The sequence below is a fragment of the Apis cerana genome, linkage group LG8 (assembly GCF_029169275.1).
Source record: "Apis cerana isolate GH-2021 linkage group LG8, AcerK_1.0, whole genome shotgun sequence".
In the NCBI taxonomy this organism is placed as follows: domain Eukaryota; kingdom Metazoa; phylum Arthropoda; class Insecta; order Hymenoptera; family Apidae; genus Apis; species Apis cerana.
In genome coordinates this window covers 12,015,150-12,030,542 of record NC_083859.1, presented here as the reverse complement: position 1 = coordinate 12,030,542, position 15,393 = coordinate 12,015,150, and the positions used below count along the sequence as shown (strand labels likewise).

Below are 15,393 nucleotides of genomic sequence, written 5' to 3'. Positions count from 1 at the left end.
TACATTTATAATATTTTTTTATAATTTTAATTGTTTTAAATATAAATATTTTCTCTTTATTATGAATAAAAATTATCATGATACTATTGGTAATTTAGCATACGTTAGAATTTAAATTTAAATTAGCGTCCTCTTATTTCGTTTCTTTTATATGCAATTTATTTATTATTTTTTCTAAATAAATATATATATATACATATATACATACTTAAGAAAATAGTGAAATGTATATATTTTAATATGAATTAAAATTTTATAAGTGTATTTGTAATTTCTATGGAAACATTAAACGTAAGTTACCGAATTAAAATAATATGTATATATATTTATATATATATAAATATATATAAATTATTTTTCATTTTATTTTCTTGATTCATATTTAATTATTTTGATTATATTAGTAATTTGTGAGAAATATATGATTGCTCATATAATATATATTTTTGTTTTTTAAAATATTGATTTGTATACATAACCTTTATATAATAATGATTATATTCTATAAGAATTTACAGATTTTTATATGGATTCTGTATCGTGGATGAAATAGCAGTTGAAGAAAATTATATCATTATGAGTATTCCTGATACGAATATGGAGATTGATGAAGAAAATGATTTATATTTAGAGGACGAAGAAGGTGGAATAAAGATAGATGATGATATATATATACCACCGCCTCTTAAGGAAAATAATAAAGTTGATAGCAATGGTCCTAGATTAATGATCACTAAGATTGTTAATCAAAATTTTAAAAGTTATGGAGGTACACAAATTATTGGTCCATTTCATCAGGTAAAAATTAAATGATTTTTGATAAAATTTTTAATAAAAATTGTTAATAAATTATATTTAATGGTTTTTTTTTTAAAGTGTTTTTCAGCTATTGTTGGTCCAAATGGTAGTGGTAAAAGTAATGTTATAGATTCAATGTTATTTGTATTTGGCTATAGAGCTTCTAAGATTCGATCTAAGAAGATATCAGTTTTAATACATAATTCAAGTGAACATCAAAATATTAATAGCTGTACAGTATCTGTACATTTCCAACAAATAATTGATAAAGTATGATATATTTTAATTAAAAAATAAATGATTTATATAAATTATTTTTTATTATAAATATAATATAAAATAATGATAATATTATATTTCAGTTAGAGATGGAGTATGATATTGTGCCAAATAGTGAAATAGTCATATCTCGAACTGCATTTAAAGATAATTCATCATATTATGAACTAAATAAGAAAAAAGTGCAATTCAAAGAGATTGCAAAAATTTTGAGATTTTACGGTGTAGATTTAGACCATAATCGTTTTTTAATTTTACAGGTATGCATTTTATTATATTTAATAATATTAATCCCTTATAATTTTATATTGTTTTATAAATGTTGTATCAATATTATACAACATTATATATAATATTAGGGAGAAGTCGAACAAATAGCAATGATGAAGCCTAAGGCTCAACATGAAAATGATACTGGTATGCTTGAATTTTTGGAAGATATAATTGGAACAGTTCGTTACAAAGAACCATTAGAAAAATTATCAAATAAGATAGAACTTTTATCGGAATATAGGATGGAAAAATTAAATCGTCTTAAAATTGTTGAAAAAGAAAGAGCAGCTTTAGAGGAACCTATGCAAGAAGCTATTCGATATTTGCAATTGGAAAATACAATTACAAAATTGCAACACCAACTTTATTCTTATCAAAGGTAATCCTTTTATTTTTTAAATTTTATTAAACTCTATTATTTGAGTTTTTAAGAAAAATTTTTATTTTAGATTTGAAACAACAAAAGAAGTTTCACAACAGGAAAATAAAATTATCGAATTGGATAAAGATTTGTCAGAGCTCATAAACAAAATGAAGGAAATTCATAATAATAAAGAAGAAAAGGACAAAGTGATCGCACAGAAAAATAAAGTATGGGAAAACTTACAAAAAGAAAAAGATGAAATTACAACAAAATTTGATAAAATACGAAAACACGATGAATCACTTCATGCAGAATTAGTAGAAACAAATAAAAGACGAAAAGCTAATATTGCATCTTTAAAAACAGTAAAATTTATTTTATTTATTCTTAAAAAAAAGTTAAGATATATTTTATTAATTCTAATAAGTTAATAATTAAATATACTTTATAGGAAAAATCTAAATTGGAAGAATTATATAAAGTACCAGAAAAAAATACAAAAGACATTCAAGAATATGAAAAACTTGTTGATGATCATATAAAAAATAAAGAGAAAGAAGAAATGGTATTAGAAAAATTGATGATTGAATTAAGTAAAAAGACTAAACCATTGTTGGATCAACGTTCAGTACTTGAAAATGAATTGATAATTTTAAGAAAGGATGTTGATGAAGCCCGAGCAGCGTTCGATATTGCTCAATCCGAGTTGGAACTATATATTTCCATAGAATCAACTGAAAAAGAAAAATTAGAAAAATTAAAACATTCTTTAAAATTAACAACAGATAATTTAATGACGCGAAACGAAGAGTTGCAAATTTTGAAAAATAAAATTTCTCATAATGAACAAGAATTAACAATGGCGGAAAAAGAATTGAAAATAGTGAAAACAAAGGAGATTGAAATAACTTCGGAATTAAAAAAGATGAAAATTTCATTCGAGGAACAAAAGCTCGCTATGCAAGCAAATAAATCAAGAAACAAAATAATAGATAATTTAATGAGGGAGAAAGTAGAAGGTAGAATTCCTGGTATTTTTGGAAGATTGGTATGTAAATTTTTTTATTAATTGTTAAATGTTTTTTATATAATAAAATTGTTAATAAAATTATTTCTATACTTTGTATAAATCAATTATATTATATCAAACTATTTGTTATTGTAAATGTTATTTGATAAAAATATTTATTTTAAATATATAATTAATAAGTTATTATTTTTTTACACATTATTTCTTTTTTTTTTTAATAAATATATATAATATTTTATAATATACGTATAATAATAGAAATATATATATATATATATATATATATATATATATATATAAGTATTATTACATAAAATTTCATAAAATTCATTTTTTTAATATGTATAGGGTGATCTTGGTGCTATAGATGTCAAATATGACATTGCGGTTTCAACAGCATGTGGTCCTCTAGATAATATTGTAGTCGATACCGTAACAACTGCACAAATGTGTATAACATTTCTTCGACAAAATGATATCGGGCGTGCAACGTTTATACCCCTAGAAAAACAACAGCGTTTCTTATCGAGGTGTAAACAAAAGATACAAACTCCTGAAAACGTTCCAAGACTTTTTGATCTTATACGTGTAGAAGACGAAAGAGTATTACCGGCATTTTATTATGGATTACAAGATACATTAGTAGCAGATAATTTAGATCAAGCAACACGAATCGCATATGGTCATAAACGTTTCAGAGTGGTTACATTAAAAGGTGAATTAATCGAACTATCAGGCACAATGAGTGGAGGTGGGAGAACAGTGTTAAGAGGGAGAATAGGACAACAAATTTTGAAAAACGAACTTTCGATAGATATTGAAATATTACAATCAAATTTGAATAAAACTTACGAAGAGTGCAATCAGTTTAAAGTTAAATCTCAATCTCTGGAAAATCAGATTCATAATTTAAACGTAGATTTAAGGAATATGAAAATTAATAAAGAAAAATTAAATATTGAATTGAGAACATTGGAGGAACAAAAACCTTCATTGTTGGGGCAAATTAAAGTTCAAGAAAAAAAAACTCTAAATTCAGTATCGAACCCGCAAAAAGTTGAACAATTAAAAGATACAATGAACACTGCTAAAAATACTCTGGAAAAAGTGCAAGAAAATTCAAAAAATATCGAAGATCAAGTAATTCGGATTAATAAAGAAATAGAAACATTATCAGGAAATTCTATTAAAAGTCAGCAGAAAAAAGTGGCTGAACTATGTAAATTAATTGATGCGACTAAAGCTGAGATATGTAGATTCCAAGTTGCTATTAAAACAGCTGAGAGAAATGTAAAAAAAATCGAACAACGAATAGTTTGTTTAGAAAATGATATACATACTAGTGAAGAAAAGCTTCGTAATTTTCAAAAGGAGAAACAAGATTTAGAAGTACAAGGAAAAGAATATTTAAAAAAACTCGATGAACTTACGGAAGCTCTTTCGGAAAGAGATGAAATTGTGTCATCTCTCAAAGAAGAATTACATGATTTACAGACTAGAGAAAATAAAATGAAGACAATTAAAATAGATCTTGATCAAAAATTAGACGAATATAGAAGTTTAATTAAAAAGTTGAAACAAAAATGTCTAGATTATACAAAAAGAATAAATGATTTAAAACTTCAAGTAATACCCGGTGAAAATATCGAAGAATTGAAAGAATTAAGGGAAGAGGAACTTAATGAATTGGATGAAAATGTTCTTGTAGGTAATTTGCAGAAAGTTAAGAAAAGATTACCTACCGAAGTTCCGAATATGCAACTTATCGCAGAATATAAAGAAAAAGATGCATTATATTTACAACGTGTTACCGATGTAGAAAAGATAACGATTGAACGCAATAGAATAAGAGATATTTATGAAACGACAAGACGTCGTAAAATACAAGAATTTCTTGCAGGTTTTACTATCATTACTGACAAATTGAAAGAGATGTATCAAATGATCACATTAGGAGGTGATGCTGAGTTAGAATTGGTCGACTCCTTAGATCCTTTTAGTGAAGGAATTGCTTTTAGCGTAAGACCTCCCAAAAAATCTTGGAAAAATATTTGTAATCTTAGCGGTGGTGAAAAGACATTGAGTTCTTTAGCTCTTGTATTTGCATTACATCATTATAAACCGACCCCTTTATATTTTATGGATGAGATAGATGCTGCCTTAGATTTTAAAAATGTTTCAATTGTTGGAAATTATATCAAGGAAAGAACAAAAAATGCACAATTTATAATTATATCTTTAAGATCTAATATGTTTGAACTTGCGGATTATCTGGTTGGAATATATAAAACATATAATTGTACAAAAAGTGTTACGGTTGATTTGAAAAAGTATTATGAAAAAAATGGAATTGCTCCTCCGACACAAAATACTTTGAAAAGTGGATATTGGACACAAATACAAAAATTTAATAGTATGCAAACAAGTCAACAAAAAGAAAATTGTAAAGCACAAAAGCAAAATGAAAATGTAACGTAAGTAGAAATTATTTTAATATTATGTAATTGCTTAATTTTAAAAGTTAGATTGATTAAAACTTAAATTTCAAAAATTTATTAAAAAATTTAATTTACCAGAATATAATTATCATTATTTTATATATCAATATTTATGATAAAAAAAAGATTAGTCAACATATTTCCTGATTTCTGATTCCTGAAATTTTTAATTATAAATATGATTAATAATATTTATAATTTATTCATAAAAAATAATACAAGCAGTATTCTTCATTAATTTACAAAAAATATTTTTCAAATAGTAGAAAATTTTATAGAAGTATAAGAACTTAAATATTTTTTTCTTTAATTATTATAATTTAAAAAAGATAAAATTATTACAATGATAATATTAAATTACTTAAATATATTAATTACTTATATTATATATAATATATTAATTAATATAAATATATTATATTAAATATATTAATATTTAATATAATATAATATAATTTAATTTAATATAAATTAAATATATTAATTACTTTATTATATATAATTATATTATTATAAATATCAATATAATGTGGTAATTATAAATATAGATTAAAATTAAAATTATATAATAAAAAAATAATATTTAATATTTGATTTTTTAAAATTTAATTACTTATTAAGGAAAAAAATTCATAAATACATTGTAATTTTATATATGCTTATATGTAAAATTAAATATCTATATTTTTCTTTTATATCTTTCAGATTGCCTGAATTAGGTTTGTGTCCAACACCGGAGAAAATACTTGATAAAGATGAATGTTCAAATAGTAATACGACTAATGGCAATACTTGCAATAGATCTTCAAAAAAAAAGCTTAAAATATAAAACACAAGATGTAAGATGATAACGTATTTCTGTTAAAAGTTCATATATATAAAGATATATTTCTATGTAGATATATAAAATATATAATGTAAATTGGAATAAAATAAAATTTTATATAAGTTTTAAGTTTAACTTTAAAATAATTTTAAATAATATACAAATAACTTAGAAATATACATATTTGTATATAATTTAATAAACATGATAATTACGCTATATGCAATTGTAATATAAAAATATAATTAAATATTATAAAATATTATTATCTTGAGACATTAGTTACAAAGCATATTGAAATTCATAAAATGTTTTACACGAAAAAGAAAATGATAATTTTGTATATAAATCAATTGAAACTTATACTGTAAATGACATGTAAATGAAAATTTTTAAATATTTTTAATAAATATTGTAAATAACAATATTATTTCTATATAATTTTATATGTACGTACATAAAATATAATAATACAATAAATATCATTTTAGATAGATTCGTGTATTATTATTGAAAAGAATAATTGAATGATAATTTATTTAAGTTGTCTTTAAAAAAAAAAAAAACAAAGAAAAAAAAAGAAGATTTTCGAATATACTATTTCTGTCCAAACATTCCATAATCGTTATCACAAGTCAAGTGTAATTCAATAAAATTGTTGATTATCTTTTTTGTTTGTACGAGACATGTCACTTCAGTTTTCTTTCAAACTCCGACGAAGCAAACATTCGAAACTAATTGCGAAGAAGTGGGATAGATTTGTAAAGGAAAAAGAGAGGTTGCAGACAGTAGGCGGGGAGCAGATATGTACGATATAAGTATCATCGAGTAACAGATTAGAATTTGAACAGTCTGTGTTTGATAGTATTGGAAATTACAGCCATGAAGAACGAGGAACTTGCACAGAATGCACAAAAAGAGACAACAAATATTATTGGTAAATAATGTTTTTGAATTTTTTTTTTATTTAAAATTAATGTTCTTGAAATTATTGGTAAATAATATTTTTGAAATAATGAATTTCAAAAACGGTGAAATTTGACTTGTATCAAGTGTTATTTGAATAATTATAATTTATTTTTCAGCAAAGCTTATAAATTATTTATGTTTTCAAAATTGGATTTGTCGTTTTGAATAATTGATAATTAATAATTGTAACAATTGAAAGAGAAGAAGAAAGTTAATAATTTTTATTTTGCAAAAGCAATTCAAATTATAATAAAAATATTATATTATATGTAATTATAAAAATGTAACATCGAATGATATTTTTTATCGACGAAATTTTAAAAATATAACTATATGATTGATGTACTCGATGTTAAACATCCATTTTATCTGTAATAATATTCTTATACAATCGTAAACATTTATTATTATTAATCTCTTACGGATCTGTCTAAAAGATTGTTTAAATTTAATTTTATCCTTTATTTTTTTATGATTAAATTAAGAAATATAATTTTCGTTTTATTATTATTGTGTTTTATATATCTTTTTGAAACTATATTATATACAAATAAACTGAAAAGAAATTTATAAAATGTAACTTATTAATATCAATATTTAACTCGTAAAAATATTTAACTGGTATAATGATTTTGTTTATAATATATTATATTCCATAGAAAGATATAAAAATTTCAAAATAATTTAAAAGATAACAAAAATTAGCAATACGCATTATATTTATATTATTTAAAAATTAGTTATCGAGCTTTTAATAAAAAAATATATCAATGCTTTACAGTATAAATTTCTTAAATTATCAAAGAAATAAAAATTGCTGGAGAGAAAGAAGAAAATTTATCAAATCTTGTTATACTAAATAAATTTTTTTTGATATTGAATTCAATTATCGAATCTTATTATGTATCGTCGAATTTTTATTCAAGTTTTTATTAGCACTATCTAATTATCTATTATCTATTTATCGTGTTTTTTCTATGTTGCAATATTAAAGATAATTTATTAAAGAATCTTTGAAAATTTGTTTCTTTTTTTTTTTATTTTAAATTTTGAAATAAATTTTTTATCTATTAATTATCCTCAATTTAAATTCTTGATAGAGATTATAGAGAGGACGGAATGTATAATATTAATATTAATTTTTATTTTATAATGCTTACGATATATAACTATGTTAAAAAAGAAAAATATCAATTGTATTATTTCAGGTAAACTTGGAATCAGACATTTGCAAGTTTTTCTGCATTTCTTAGGGATGGTGATTGGATATTCTCTTCGAGTGAGCATGTCGGTAGCTATTGTGCCAATGACACAGAACGACTCCAACAGTTATCAATTCGAGGTAACTTGTATATTAAATCATATAATAATTTATGATTTAAATTTCAGTTAAGTTTTCGTATATATTTGGCATAAATAAAAACTCTAAGATTTAAATTTTCATTAAATATCTCTTCATTGCCGACTAACAACAAGTAACTAACGATAAAATTAACAACTTATTAAATCTATTTTATATTCTAATATTTAAATGCGATGAAAAAGAACAATCGAACAATATAATAATGAAATATTTTGAATTATTTTAAAGAATAAAAACAATAAAATTATTAATGAATTTCTAGAAGATGGGAAGTACTTTTTAAAAAAACGACATATTCATTTTTCGTTATATATATCGCATAACTGTTATCGAAACTAGCATTAACATTAATTTAAAATTTATTTTTTTCTGGCATAGGTAATTATATTTTTAGAGAGATAGTCACAAAACTTTTTTTTTATATATCTTATTTGTGTATATATATTTTTTTAAAAATTACTATAGAAAATTTGTAATTTGTAGGCAACATGATAATAATAACTTTATTAAAACAATCGGTATTTTTTATTTATTGCCATTAAGATGGAATTTTAGAAAAAAATGAAGAAATTTAAATGAAATTAAAATTGAAATATATATTCTCTTATAAATTATATAAATTTAATAAATAAAAATATTGATCTTTTACGTAAATAAATGTTTAAAGAATAAATTTGATGTATATTTAGATATCGGTATGTGTGTAATAAGTCTTACGAAACACTTGATCTTCTTTAAATTTGTATAATAGATGTTGAATATTATTAGTATTTAATTGCGTTATTTTAGAATTAAGTGATGAACTTTGAGTGATAAATAAATGAAAATGTTTATGTATATATATATTGCATAGATATTTGTCTGTACGAAGTATATTTCCATTGAATACGCAATCTTTGAATTATGAAATGAATTATAAAAATTATTGCCAAGGAAAAATAGATACTTGGATACTTGAATAATTGGATAGAGAAATTTTCCACCAGACATATTTATATTAATATTAATTTAGAAAGATATATATATGGAATAATATCTATTAAAGAAAAAGAAAAAGAGAAGAAAAAAGAAGAGAAAACGGTAAATAAATATTTTGGATTTTTTTTTTTTTAAATATATTATAGATTTTGATTTTTAAATAGATACGATGGTATCAAATATATCGTCGAAATATACGTCGTCATGTTTATATGATTTGATATAAATATATCAATGATGATGAATTGTTGTTTTTTGTAATAAAAGAGGGAAAAACTTGTTTATATATATGTATATATAAACGATAACGGTATATCAAAATATTGAAGAAAATAATCATTTTCCATAAAAATTTCAAAGAATTCTTCTGTAACAATACATTTAATAGTGTATTGTAAAAAATATCTAGATAAATTTAACGACTTTAGTAATATTATTTGCTCGTATATTATATAACGTTACGAATGTAAGCGGTATATGTGGATATAGGACAAAATGAATCATTCGACTTATTTCCCATAAAAAGAGAATTTTATACGAAAAAAGAATTCTTCATATTTAATTTAATAATTATTTATATACCAGTGAAATAGTGAATTTAATAAAAATTACATAATTATTATTATATGCATATTAATTATAATATATGATATATTTTGTACGAATGATATATAAAAATAATCTTTTTAAATAAAACAAAATAAAACCTAATAAAATAATATTATTGTGGCAAGTAAAATTTTTCAACAATAACAAGCAACAACATTATCTCTTTTGATAAATACGGATCAAACAATATCTGGATTGACTTAATGAAAAATATATGGAAAAAATATTAATACAATTTTTTATGAATCAATGATGAATTTACACAATGAATCTGAAACGATATGATTGATGAGAATTATTGTAACTTGATCTTACCTAGTACTTATCTCATTTATATAATCCGATAAGAAAAGAATTCTAAACAAAATATATATACTTACAATTACAGTATAATCTATCCTTTGTTTATAATCTATCTTCCTCCTATACTCATATTTTCCATTCATACACAATGGATATTCAATACTCCATATTTCCGTATACGTTTTAGTAACATAACATAAATTATCGAGTAACGTACGAAATATAGAATGATAGAAGCACATTCAGTTACCACATTATATAATATATGTGTGTTTTATTATCACATTACTGTATATGTATATTATGCAATGAAATTGATAAACTTTTAACAATGTTTATAATGAAACAGCTTATTTATGTATTATCATTAGTTATCATTATACCTTATATATTCTTGTTTATATCCGTTACCTTTTCTTTTCAAAAGCAAGTTAAAAAAAACGATGGATATTTAAAAATAAAATATTTTCAAAATCTCCGTGTATCAAATTTTTTTACGATAGATCAAGTATGAAGGAATGAGTTCGAATCATTCATCGTTGTAAACGATTTTACGATACTTAAATCGAAATAATTTATACGAGCACGCACACGAACGTGGTGACGTGGTGATAGAGAGAAAAAATTTTAATAAAAACAAAACGGTCTATTTCTATTATCTTGAGATCTGATTATTTTAGGGATTTACATTTACGAATATTTGTAATAAAAATCGTTTTATCGTGTGTAATTAGGTTTACAATTGGTCGTCAACCGAAAGTGCAACAATACTCTCCTCTTTTTTTTGGGGCTATACAATCATGCAAATACCAAGTGGTTATATAGCGGCATTTTGGAGTGCTCAAAAATTATTGAGTTTCGGACTGCTACTTTGCGGAATCTTGAATATTTTGACACCAATTCTTGCCCATTACGGTGGTTATTTGGCTGTCTGTGCTTGTAGGGTAGGCATGGGACTTTCTCAGAGTTGCCTGTTACCGAGCATACACACCCTTCTTTCTAAGTGGGCACCACCGACTGAACGGGCACGACTCGGTGAGAATATCCTACTTAATAATAACCTCTTAATTTTATTTAACATATTTTCAAATTTTTTATATTTCTTTAATCCAATTAACCATTTATTAATCATTTATTGACCATTTATTAAGCATCGTTGCATTAATTTGAATATTCAATTTGAATATTCAATTATATATTAATTTATATCACGAATATTAATTTAATATCACGTAACGTATATATGTTAATTTTTCGTTTCGTGTCAATTTTTTGCTTTGCTTCTCCAACAAGTTTTAATATTTAATATTTATCGATGTATATGATATTTATTCGATATATCGTTCATCAGGAAGAAACGATATATCGATCGATCGATTCGTTCGAGATGCATTCGTGTTTGTGCAAGCAAATGTAAATCGGGACGATTTGCATGTCTTTACCAAAAGACATGCAAAATTCATTTATCGCGTGTGTAATGAGATAACACAAGCTACTTAAATGTAGATTCGTTCATAGTCATCGTACAAGCATGATTTTAACGTGATATAGTATATATTTTTTTCCGACCTTGAATTTTATTCCACTAATCGATCGTATCGCTTAAGTTTACAGTATAACTTTACTTGGTTTATGACCTTCCTATTGCTCCCCACCATTCCTTTCGCAATTATGTCATACTCGTACTTCGAATTAAGCGAGGAAGAAGCTATAAAGAATTATCCCTGAATATCGAATACGCGTACCCTTGGATGAACGGCGATTCCATAACCTCTATTTCGACACGTGTGGTAAATCTATAATTTACCGTACATGTCGAGAATTTGAATTTTGAATATTAACCTTCTTTGTATTTATATAAGATACAGGATATATACATCCATACGTGTTTTGATGATACGATCGGATAGTGGATGATACCGTGAGAAAAAATTTAATGGAAAATATGGAATATGCAATTTTTTCATTCGAGGCTTATTCATTTTCGAGCAAAAAAAAAAAAAAAAACGAACTCGAGAATCCGTCGCTTACGCATATCCCTTTCGAAATTTTCCTGGAAACAAATGCTTAAGCGATAAAATTTTATTTCATATTTTTTTTCCTTATTTTTCGCACGTAAAGTAATCATCTATAGTTAGTTTATCCGTATTCGTATTTCTAATCGAGAAATAATTAATTTTAAATTATATTCGAAAGTTTTTCCAACAGATATTGAAATATTCGTTGTAAAATCGAATTTTTAATTTTTAAGACAATATCGATATTGAATAAATATCATTTTCATTTACATATTATAAAAAATATGAATGAATTTGTCGAATGTTTGTATATTGGAATATTGGTTGTACGAAGAATAAGATATACATAGAATATACGTTATTTTGATGAATAATCAATTTTTTTTATTAGAATTTATTCGCATCAAATTTCGCTAAAACATTCGCCGATTGTACACATGAATCATAATCCAATTATTGCTTAATATTTTTTTTTAATTTTAGGAACACTTGCTTACGCCGGTGCACAATTCGGTACCGTGATTTGTTTTCCAATTTCTGGACTGTTAGCATCATCGAGTGCTGGCTGGCCATCTATTTTTTACGTATTTGGCGCTTTGGCCGTGATTTGGGGCGTTATATTCTTCGTATTTGGTTCGGATAGTCCTTCTAAGCATTCGCGAATATCGGAAAAAGAAAGGCGATATATCGAAAACAGTTTAAAAAGTAGCGAGGAAAAAGAAAAACCGAGCAACGAAACGGTAAGAATTTATTTCTTTTATCTCTCGTTTTAATAATCGAAAAAAAGAAAGAAATCGTCTATAAAATATAATATAATATAACAATATATATGTTTATACTTTGTGTATAATTATTTATCGTTTTATATTTCGATTATGATTTATTATTAAAGGCGATGAGAACACCGTGGAAAGCTATTTTCACATCAGTGCCGATGTGGGCTCTAATAATTGTGCATTGCGGACAAAATTGGGGCTATTGGACTCTTATCACGGAATTACCAACTTATATGAATGATGTTTTGGAATATAATTTGGTAGATGTAAGTTAGAATTTATTTTTGATTAATTTTATTAATTTTATTAAATTTAAACATTCGACCATCGAAAAGATTATATTCTTATGATATGAAAATTATTTCAGTACTTTTTTTTTATCGAATTGTTTTTAGTAGTAGAATGTAACGAATATAGTTTTATCGAAAAAACGAGATGAAAAAAAGTGAATGTATAGCTTTATTCGTCGTATTTGTTACCTTATCTTATCCATGTATCATATTTCATATATTTTATATCAATTGGAACAATAGAAAGATTATATCAGTTAGAAAAATAGAAGAATGGAAAAAAATTTAATTTGAAACAAAAATATATGAATTTTTTTTATAAAATTGAACAATTTAAAATTTCAAAAAAAAAAAATAATTATATTATGATTAAACTTGACACCATTTTTTCTTCAATTTTTTTCTTTCGCATAATTTGATAATTATTGATAGAAAAATATACAGTTACATCGGATTACTTTTGTATTAAAGACATTATCGTATACTTAATATCTATATATAAGGATTAATCGTATTTGTAAATTGTATTTATATTACTCATATATACTCGTATAATGTTACTCGTAATTGATCTGACGAGCACTCTCTATACATCGAGCAAGTTACCTACATCGGGTAATGCAGCATCAAATTTCAAATGGAAATCGACTTGATTGGTGGAATAAATGGTATAGATAATATAATATAGGAAAAAAAAAAAAAAGGAAAATTATATCAGATTTTTTATACATATTTTTTACATACATATATGCATCTTTTTATTTCTTTTTTCTTTCAGAATGGTATGATATCGGCGCTTCCCTATTTAGTGATGTGGATCTTAAGTTTTCCGGTATGCTGGTTGGCCGATTACGCTTTAAAAAAGGGTATCTCGGCAGGAGTAATTAGAAAATTTTGCAACACGATCGCACACTGGGGACCAGCATTAGCGTTGATTTGTCTTGCAGCGATGTCGGTGCAAGATCACAAAGTGGCTGTAATTATTCTTGTGATAGCTGTAGGATTAAACGCTGGCTCTCTATGCGGATTTCAAATTAATCATATCGATCTAAGTCCGAATTTCGCCGGTAGAATGATGTCTATCACCAATTGTATCGCATCCGTGGTCGCGATAATCGCACCAATGGTTTGCGGCCTCATCGTAACGCAAAAGGTATATTGTTAATCGAATTGATTTTATTTAATTATTAACAAATTAGATAATCACATTAATATAACGGTAATATATTTTTACAGAAAAACGTTACCCAATGGAACATGGTGTTTTACTTGTCCGCCGCAATTTATATTTTAGGAAATTTAATTTTTATCATTTTTGGCAGCACTGAGATTCAACCATGGAACAATCCAAAAACTGCGAATCTTCAAAAACAAACTGACAAAGAATTAACGGTTGTATGAATATTTAAAGATATATATATGTGAGTATATGTACAAATTAACAAATTAATCGAATAACCAACGATAAGTACAATATGATAATAAATTTCCGTACTTAAAAGTTAACTAGTCGCATTGCTCAAAAATAATATATATATATATGTAATAGGTATCGCGTAAGTTAGTGAAATTGAAGTAAAAAAAAAAAAAAAAAAAAATAAAGAAACTATTTTATATTTAATCTAAATCAGAAGTTTGAAGAAGAATTGGTAGAATTATTTGTGAAGTGATGATATTTTACGAGAAATTTATGATCAATTTTAATTTAATTTAATATTTTTACGAAACAATAATAAAAAATTATATTATATGAATATTTATATGATGCATTTTGCAATAACATTTATAAAAATATCCTTTTATCGCATTCGATGTAAATATATCGATAAAATATCTTTTCTTCTACTAGATTAAATACTTATATTATTAGTATATAGTATATACTTACTATATACTATATATATACTTATTCTTATATTTAAAAATTTATATTAATTTATAATAATAATTATATAATATATACGTATATACATTATATCGCAATGAACATTAAATCATACGATAAATCATACGTTGCAC

General features: G+C 24.1%; 2 protein-coding genes across 3 annotated transcripts; both read left to right on the top strand.

The window, feature by feature from the left end:
* Positions 1 to 113: 113 nt before the first annotated feature.
* Positions 114 to 6,493, top strand: LOC107999928 (structural maintenance of chromosomes protein 4). 2 transcript variants are annotated; one of them, XM_062079037.1, is made up of 9 exons: positions 114 to 291; positions 510 to 798; positions 877 to 1,068; positions 1,161 to 1,337; positions 1,437 to 1,729; positions 1,800 to 2,079; positions 2,166 to 2,762; positions 3,093 to 5,218; positions 5,948 to 6,493. In XM_062079037.1, exons 2-9 carry the CDS (start codon positions 577 to 579, stop codon positions 6,069 to 6,071), a joined length of 4,011 nt encoding a protein of 1,336 aa, XP_061935021.1. In that variant the 5' UTR covers positions 114 to 291; positions 510 to 576; the 3' UTR covers positions 6,072 to 6,493. The 2 variants fall into 2 exon arrangements, with proteins under 2 accessions (XP_061935021.1, XP_061935022.1); XM_062079038.1 differs by having other exon boundaries at positions 123 to 291; positions 519 to 798.
* Positions 6,494 to 6,769: 276 nt separating this feature from the next.
* Positions 6,770 to 14,980, top strand: LOC108000018 (putative inorganic phosphate cotransporter). The gene is made up of 7 exons (XM_017060141.3): positions 6,770 to 7,005; positions 8,246 to 8,379; positions 11,025 to 11,325; positions 12,792 to 13,048; positions 13,201 to 13,350; positions 14,153 to 14,527; positions 14,611 to 14,980. Exons 1-7 carry the CDS (start codon positions 6,951 to 6,953, stop codon positions 14,773 to 14,775), a joined length of 1,437 nt encoding a protein of 478 aa, XP_016915630.1. The 5' UTR covers positions 6,770 to 6,950; the 3' UTR covers positions 14,776 to 14,980.
* The last annotated feature ends 413 nt before the right edge of the window (positions 14,981 to 15,393 follow it).

Coding starts and splice junctions, on each gene's coding strand:
- LOC107999928 (XM_062079037.1), top strand. CDS start 577: ATGAGTATTCCTGATACGAATATGGAGATTGATGAAGAAAATGATTTA. Junction 799..876: donor TTATTGGTCCATTTCATCAG/GTAAAAATTAAA, acceptor TTTTTTTTAAAG/TGTTTTTCAGCTATTGTTGG. Junction 2,080..2,165: donor ATATTGCATCTTTAAAAACA/GTAAAATTTATT, acceptor TATACTTTATAG/GAAAAATCTAAATTGGAAGA.
- LOC108000018 (XM_017060141.3), top strand. CDS start 6,951: ATGAAGAACGAGGAACTTGCACAGAATGCACAAAAAGAGACAACAAAT. Junction 7,006..8,245: donor AGAGACAACAAATATTATTG/GTAAATAATGTT, acceptor GTATTATTTCAG/GTAAACTTGGAATCAGACAT. Junction 13,049..13,200: donor AAAAACCGAGCAACGAAACG/GTAAGAATTTAT, acceptor TTATTATTAAAG/GCGATGAGAACACCGTGGAA.